An 8,490-nucleotide genomic window follows, 5' to 3' on the forward strand; every position below is an offset into this window, starting at 1 on the left:
CTGACAAACGTCGCCCTGTAATGTCACGTGAAACCCAGATATTCAGAATTATTATTTCCATGTAAACTCCAAGGAAAATATTTTAAGTCCAAACAATTTAATCCAGAACAATTAAAAAACATCATGTGAACGTGGCCATTGTGTTCTAACAGTGAGTTTTTTAATCATTTCAATACCAGATTTAACATTTGTGCGTTTACCTTTTGGATATTTCGTGGCAAAGTACAGTGTGATAAAGAGTAGAGGGGTGTGCAAAAATATTGAAATATCGATATATCGTATCGTTTAATGTGATGACACAGTATCGATATTGTGGGCTGCTCTATCGATATATCACCAAGAGTATTTTTGGTTTATTTTACTAAATGATTTTGTTACAGCTACAGTTTCGTTGTTTGTTTAGTGGAAGGAAACTCGTTTGACATTTTCGCTGTTTTGAGGATTAAAATGTTTGTGTTTCATATGAACTTTGCACAAGAAGTGGTTTAACAAAGATTTTCCATGATTTAGCCTTTATTTTTTACTGAACCGTATCGAATCGAAAGCGCACTGTATCGAGGTTTGTCTCATATCAGTGACTTCTTAACAACACTCGGCCTCAGTCAACAGGGAAACGTGGCTCTTGCCCCGTCTGGGAGTATGACATCATCTCATTCTAGAACCTGAAAACCTCCCAGTTCCATCAGGTTCACGGCGCCGATGACATCATACATGTAAAGTTCCATAAAGCCTTGTTACCATGGCAACTCCGGAACTCAAAGCTAAACTTCAAAGCTTTGTGGGCTTTAACTCAAAGCTTTGTTTGGCCTCGGGGAGATTATAAGAGTAGGCAAATCGCAAATCACAAATCGAAAATCAAATATCGCTTAACGGAAAAGTCAGCTGAGCTTGACACAGAGCAAAAAACGTAAGAAACCGACGAAAAACAATAGCCAATGTTCATCTCCATGGAGAAGAGCGTGTAGCATATCCAACACTAAAACAGATAACATAGTGCACCTTTAAGACAATTAGTTATTTGTAGCTGTTGCTGCTGCAGTGAAAAAGCCTCGCATGTACCCATAGACTGTATATGCACCCTAACAGTCTTCCATTGTTGTGCCTTTTCTGCGTGTCTGCAGGTTTTCTAGGTGTCGCCTGGGTGCCATGGGCGCACTCTAGTGGTCGGGATTACGCCTCATCGCCGTTGTCAAGGAAGTGCGTCGATGGTTGCTAACACGGAGGAGTGTACACAGAGAGGAATCAGCTCAGACAGTGAACAGTTTATATGTTTGTACTTTATACGCTGCCAAACTTATCCAACGCGGGGACTGATGTTGAATGAAAAGGCGTGCAGTGACCAGTGACCACTGGCTAAAGAAGCAAGTTAAAGCTAAAATAACTAGCATACCGTCCGACGTGATATCTGTCGCTTTGAAGGATGAAAGCTCTGGATGAGAACTTTTTCTACTCGTATCCTCCATTACGCATAAGTACACAAGTTGCTCCCGTTTTATAAATAATGTCTGACGTAACAATTTTGAAATGTAAAAAAAAAAAAAAAAAAAAAAAAAAAAAAAAAAGCGATATTCGCTGTAGTTGAAGCCAATGTATCAAGTTCATTTGAGGACATTTTCTTTAGCATGTTTTCCCCCAGAACTTCTAGATTAATCAATGGGAACCTGGAGAAGGAGAAACAGTTTTTGGCTGAAGAGCAGAAGCTGTGCAGAGCGAGGGCGCGCAAGTTCTTCCTGGAAACCCAACGGCGCAAGAAGTCAGTGTTTTCATTTTATTTTTATTTTATTTATTTACCTGTCCTTGTCATTATCTATAAAAATGCACACATCTGAATTTCGCAATATATTTGCAAACGGGCAAGCAGACAGTTTATGATCCTGTCCTGGTTTAACACCTTTGAGAGGCAAAAGAGAGCTTGACAGGATTGCAGTCTAGAACTTGAAATAGATCTGCTGTTCTCAAGGTAACTGGAGGCCACAGCAGAGAGAGACACTGGCTGGTATGTGCAGGGCTGCAGGGTTCATGGTGAATATGACTGGAATTAAGCAACCAAACTGAATGTGCTGTTGAAAGTATGCACACATCTGCTACTTTTGAGAATAACACATCAGTCTTTTTCAAAACTTGTTGCATAATTAATTCATCATTAATTTGATTTAAAATGCAACACTGAATGTCATCTGATGTGAATTTTAATATTTAAGGTTCACTGGAATTAATCTGAATGTTAAGTCATGTTGAATTTGTAGTTTGTTATTAAATAACCCATATTATGCTATTTTCTGATCTGTGTTATAATGTTGTTTCCTCATCAGGAACATAGCTGGAGTTGTGTTTTGTTTCATTCACACATGTTTAAAACACAAACCCTGCATATTAGACAAAAGAAAACACTCTGTTCCACCTTATAATGCCATGGGGTGATACAGGAAGTGCTCCACTATGTTTTTAAACTCCATACACTTTCAGTAGAATCATTTGGATCATTTCAGCCTTTGAATTTCCAATTTGTAGTAAAAAAAAGGGTAAAAGGTAGCTGTGAAAATGACATCACTAGGTGGAACAGAGCATTATGAACTTTGAATATGTAGACCAATAATAATAAAGAGTTACTCAACAATGTACGATTGAAAGAAAACACAACTCCAGATATGTTTTTGAAGATGAAATAACATTCTAACATGGCTTAAACCTCACAAGTGTCAGTTTTGCGTAATATAGGACCTTTAAAAACTAGACTTCGGAACACTTGAGACCCAGTAATAGAGTGCTTGTTCATGACCCTGTGAAATAACATTATCTTCCTCTCTCATCTATGTCTGTGACTGCCACCTGTAATTTATTAATGAGTGTTTCGAAAGTATCTCTAGGAACTGTCTCATGTTTCAAGTTAGCAAAATTTAATCAGTTAAAGTATTTTCTGGGTGCTTATGTTTTTGACTCAGGGCATTGGAGGAGAGACGGAAACAATGGGATGTCCATGAGCAGCGCATAAGAGAAAATGCACTACAGCAGCGAAGACAGAAAGTACAAGAGGCTACAGAGCGCTTTCAAAGAGCACATCTACCTCTCTCTCAAAGGCGCAGACAATGTTAGTAATATGCTGCAATTTGGGTTCGTCAAAAGTATCAAAAATCTGATACTAATTGATATTCAAACCAATATTGAAAATTTTAAAATTTAAAAAGTAGCCTATCGATGCTGAACAGTTTCAAAGTAATCTTGATTCAGGAGACCATGCCTCAGCCGCCCTCTCCTCTCACCAGCGAACCACAACTCACCTCAACCATGACTCTAATTTCCCAGAAGCCTATATGTAGCAGCCTTTCCCATCATCCCCGTTTGTCTCGGCTAACTCGACCCCACCCTCCCATCCCCTATTTTGTCTTTCAGTCATAAGACCCTTACAAGGGGGGTCCCGTTTCAAATGGGCCAATTGCAGATTGAGACGGAGCCCCCACCCATAGTCTCAACCCAGCCATCTCTGCCCCGCTTTGTACATTATCAATAAACTTCTTCACACTATGTCATTGTTGGCATGGTCCTAGCTAGTGAAAGCTCTATTATTTTATGCTGAAAATTACATTCTGTTATTCTAGGATGTGTGTTTTTTCATCATTGTTGAGCCCTTTCCTTAGTTTTCAAATCAAAGCAATTTTCGTATGGTAACACTAGCTGTAACTCATTTCTAAAATTTGTTACTGATGTTGTCCTTGTGTATTATAGCTACTAAAAAGAATGTCCCAACTCTAGAAGATGCACTTAACCACATCCGAGGAAGCTTACATTCTGATAACAGTCAGTCCTCTTTTGCATCCATAAGCAGGTAAACAGTTACAGAAGTTACAGACTTGACTTGACAAGCTTCTTATTCATATTACAGTGATCTAACTTGTCTTGGGCTCTCTTTTATAGAAGTCACACTCCGTCTCCCAAAACAACCTCAAAAGGGAAATCCTCCCCTTGGCATGCCCTGTCTGCAATGGAGGCCTACACCGAACTGTTTCAGGAAAAAAGTTTTGTTTCACTTAGAAACAATCCAAACACACGTGAAATCCAGGAGAAACCAAATGACAGCAGTCCACGGGTAAGCTAAGTTGTTTTATTTGCAAAAACAGATAAGTGCCATTTGAAAAAGTGACTGGAGGCAGTTTAGTATAGTAATATTTTCAAACGCCAAATCTATTTTACTGCTATCAATATATAATTCCATCCCTTCTTGATAAAACGCACTTTACATCATTGTCATAGCTAATATCTCTAGAAGATGGTAACAAAAAGAAAAAACAAAACAAAAACAAAAAATCATTGTCCATTAATTTTAGTTTTTTGCATTCACAATGGGTAAGAAATTATAATATTGGATCAGCAGGACTATAGCTGGAATTATAGCTTCCTTGTACAGTATGTTTCCAACATTTCAGGCCGGTTATCAGTTTAAAGACTACAATTTTTTGTGTGTGTGAAATAGAAGGTAGAGGTAGCCTGCGGTACCATAAAAGTCCTTATGGAATATGCATAGATACTACTTGTACCTGCAGTGGTATTTGAAGGAATTGTAATTCGAAAATTCCAAAAGTCTATCTTAAATACTTCTGATAACACTAGAAAGAATTTTAAATGCATCCTTTTTTGGACACAATTTCTACCTCGTTATAAGTTAAAAAAAAAAAAAGAAAGAAAGAAAAAAAAAAAGACATACATTTCTTGAATCAACCACTAGAGGGCACCAGTGTGTCTTTTGCTCTTAGCTTGTATTAAAGGCCTTGAGCAGTAACATAAATTCTTACTTACCTGACAACACACATTTGCCCTTTTATTTCAGCATTTTATATTCCTCTCCATACCCTCTGTATTTCAGGACTCCCTTTCTGACTCCATTAATTCTGAAAGCATCTTCAGTAAGGACAGCCTGGATTCTGAGGAACCAAAGAATGGGACTAAATATCTTCACTCTTTGTCTCCAGCCTTTTTACTTGACACAGACAAGTGCCTTTCGGACTTCAAGAAGCACTTTCAGCCACCAGCCTATCCAACAGAAACACTAATGGGTGATACGTTGGCCCAATCAAGAAAACTGCATGAGCTAAAACTGAAAAAGCAAATAGATTATGAACAGCTGAAAAATAAGAATGCCATTAGTAACTGTTCATGGGGGATAGTAAAAAATGAGAAAGCATTGAAAATTGACAGCACTGACCACTGTAGTGTTAAGTCTACCAAAAATAGTACAAATGACTCTCTTATTGTTTTAAGCAGCACCCCCCACACTAACACAGAACCTGACACCCCCTCTCTCAAACAAGAGTCTGTGCTGGACCTGAGACAACCCAAGGCCAATGATGACAGACAAGTCAAACATCCACCCGCTACAGAAATCCTTTTGCCTACCAAAAATGGCAACAGCACTGACTATTTATTTGGGGCTTCCAAGCCAAATGTTGTTTTAAATAATTGCACAATGGATTACACTTGTCAAGAGGGAGCGCTTGAGCAAGCAGGAAAAGACAACCTCTGTGTCTCCTCCCGGAAAGAGTTGAGTGCCTCCATAAACAACCTCAACAAGACTTCAGATGCAGATGACAAAGCGAAGAAGAAAAAAATTAACACAGAGTTGATTCACCATCCATGCCTTAACACACATCAGCCCAATTCTTTTAAATGCCTCAAATGTTGTGAAAAGGAGGAGCTATTGTCACCATTGTCCTCAGAAACCTCTCAGAGAATACGCAGGGTCCAATTTATCAAAGGAATCTTAAAAAAGCAATCCAAATATATGTCAGGGGATGCTGCTTGCGTGTGCAGTTCTGGACAGCAGCTGACCCTTACAAAACAAGTAGCTTTAGCAATCCGGGATAGCGTCGAACTGACCAGAGCCAAGAACAGGGACTTGGAAAACAACACTGCTGTCAAAAAGAAACTGCGTTGGTTTGACGAGGTGCATGTGGACAGTGAAGACAAAGGGCAGAACACCATTAAACAAATACGCAGCAAGTCTTCCAGTCTGTTGTACTCTAAAAACAATTCAGAGGACCACCAACTTGGCGTCACCACTGTCTTAGGGGCCATCAAGACGGGGCCTAGTATGACCCATGCAGTCCCCAATGGTTATCACTTTACACGGCACGCATGGGCAGATGTTGGGGTCCAAGTCAGCCTGCCTCAGCAACATGGAGATGAGGTCAAGGTGCAGCAGAGGAACAACAAGAGCAGCGGCCTTAAAGCCAGTACGAAAGAGCGCACTGAAGCGGCTCCTGTTTCCTCAAGGACCAGAAAGGGCATTCACATACGACCCCAGTCTGCCACAGAGGTGAGTCAGATTGCCAGGGCCCATGGGAGACTGGTGATGCCTCGTCCGCCTCCTCCCCGGACAGAGGCGACAGAAGAGCAGAAGGGGCTGTTCGTCACTGCTCCATATGGCACCGATCATGCTAAAATCAGCAGACCAACAGAAGAACATGGCTTACAACGGGAAGGGCCTGAGACATGTTACCCTGTGTATACAAATGAATACAGGACAGATCATGGTTTTCATCCACCATCGTATACATGTACAAACCCAGAAAGCAACACCAAATCCAATCCCAGGTTCAGTCATCACGACACAAGAGCAGGGATGGGGCACAGTGAAAAAAGCTCTCGTTTGAAGTGCACCCCCACAGAGGAAGAGATCTCAGAGCTCTGGTTGGGAGTCCGCACTGCCCTGGCAACTAAAGACGGTAATGTATATTTTCGCTGCTTTTATTTGGCTTTATATTGTAATATCAATGCAAAGATAACAATAGACTAGATTATTACCAGAGTCACACATCAAGACAATTGGGGGGATTTTAACAAAAAAGACATAAGGAGTTGAATGCTGTAATACAAAGGGTATCAGCTGTGACAAATCACATATTTAAGACAATTACACAAAAAATAGAAGGAGCATATCTGACATGTATGCACCAGGAAGACCTTGTGGGTTAAGCTACAGAATATATTTAATAATTATCATTTTATTATTTTTGGAAAATCCAATTATTTTGAAAAACTTTAACCAGTTTGTTGTTAAAAAGATGTTAAGATGGGACAGTTACATACCTAGCACTATAGATTTTGAATTTTGAATTTTTTAACATGGCAAATTTGTAGTGACTGTCCAGCAGGGTGACAGGAGATGTCACACCACAGGGCATGTTAAAATGTCTAAAACTAATAGAGTTACACAAAAAATTATGTCATGTTTGTGAAAAGGCTCCTTTACAATTGTTTTAGAACTGACAAAGGCAAAGTACAATAGAAAAAAAGGCATTACATCCCCAAATGTCATGTTTGCAGTATACAGTATATTAGTGGTGTACAGAATTAAATAACACAGTGAATTGTTGTCCATATCACTCCCATTTAATTATCATTATATTGTTTACATTCATATTCCTTTTTCAGCGCAAACAGCTCTGAGGCGGCAGGTTGTGGACAGTGCACTCAGTGGACGGAAAAATTCAGCAACTTCGGGCGTAAGAAAGCTGTCTTACTCCACTCAGGTACATGCATGAGGATGACACGCACAAAGCAACACTAATCAATGCAATGGTTTCAACTTCTGAAAATGCATTTTCTGCTTACTGATGAAAATATATAAGAATTTCTACACTTTTTGCCTTCAAATAGAACATATATATAGATTTTATATTCAGTTGATTTAACTTTTTTTTTTTTTTTTTTTTTTTTTGCAGCCAACCAATCAGAAGCCTGACTCAGATAAACAACCTGCCTTTTCTGATGGAGGTATAACAGATTTCTTCTTCTTTTTTTTTTTAATCCATGTGAAAATGTTCAAACCATAAAGTTTTCTGTGCTCAGACTTGCTCCACTTTGGTCACTTGAGTAAAGATGAAATTCCGACTGATGGTCAGCAGAGTTGGGTGGACACTAAAGACCCACAGAGGCATAAAGCACTGCACCAAAGACACCAACAAGGAGTCACCACCATTTCAATGGAAGAAGAAAGAATCCTCCAATCCCTGGACAGACTGAACCACCGGCTGCACTGTGAGCACAGAGTTGTTCAGTGTATGTGTGGTTAAGAGCTTCTGGGTATTGTTATTATTAATATATTTATGTTTGTAGGTGTGCGGGAACAACATCCTGAGGGTCACAGTTTTATTGGCTTTCAAAATCCATATGTAAGTGTGATCATCTTAGCTATTAAAGGGTTATATCTTAACTATTCACAATCATTTTATCATTGTATTAACAACCTGAAAAAACACTGGTGTGTAAAAATAAATGATTTTCCTCCACTGAGTCTGTTAAAGTGTTGCAATGTTGCATGTTACATTTAACTAACCATGACTTGTATTTACCTTTTCAGACAACAGACCTCAATGCCACAAGTCATCAAAAGCTCCAAGCTGCTGCATATCAGTCTCAGTATCGGAAGAGAGTGTGACTTTCTTCTAGCACTTCATCAAATCTCTTAGGCAAACCCACATGTGCCGAGTGTTATAG

General features: G+C 39.3%; 1 protein-coding gene across 1 annotated transcript; it reads left to right on the forward strand.

The window, feature by feature from the left end:
- The first annotated feature begins 1,330 nt into the window (after positions 1-1,330).
- LOC129407265 (centrosomal protein of 126 kDa-like) lies at positions 1,331-8,472 on the forward strand. Its single transcript, XM_055147865.1, has 11 exons — positions 1,331-1,452; positions 1,637-1,753; positions 2,943-3,088; positions 3,724-3,823; positions 3,913-4,084; positions 4,859-6,716; positions 7,426-7,523; positions 7,716-7,767; positions 7,843-8,031; positions 8,110-8,165; positions 8,354-8,472. The coding sequence occupies exons 1-11, from the start codon at positions 1,421-1,423 to the stop codon at positions 8,429-8,431; spliced, it is 2,898 nt and encodes a 965-aa protein (XP_055003840.1). The 5' UTR covers positions 1,331-1,420; the 3' UTR covers positions 8,432-8,472.
- Positions 8,473-8,490: the final 18 nt, after the last annotated feature.

The sequence above is a fragment of the Boleophthalmus pectinirostris genome, unplaced genomic scaffold, assembly GCF_026225935.1.
Source record: "Boleophthalmus pectinirostris isolate CB_2022bp ecotype Guang Dong unplaced genomic scaffold, ASM2622593v1 HiC_scaffold_9, whole genome shotgun sequence".
Classification (NCBI taxonomy): Eukaryota; Metazoa; Chordata; class Actinopteri; order Gobiiformes; family Gobiidae; genus Boleophthalmus; species Boleophthalmus pectinirostris.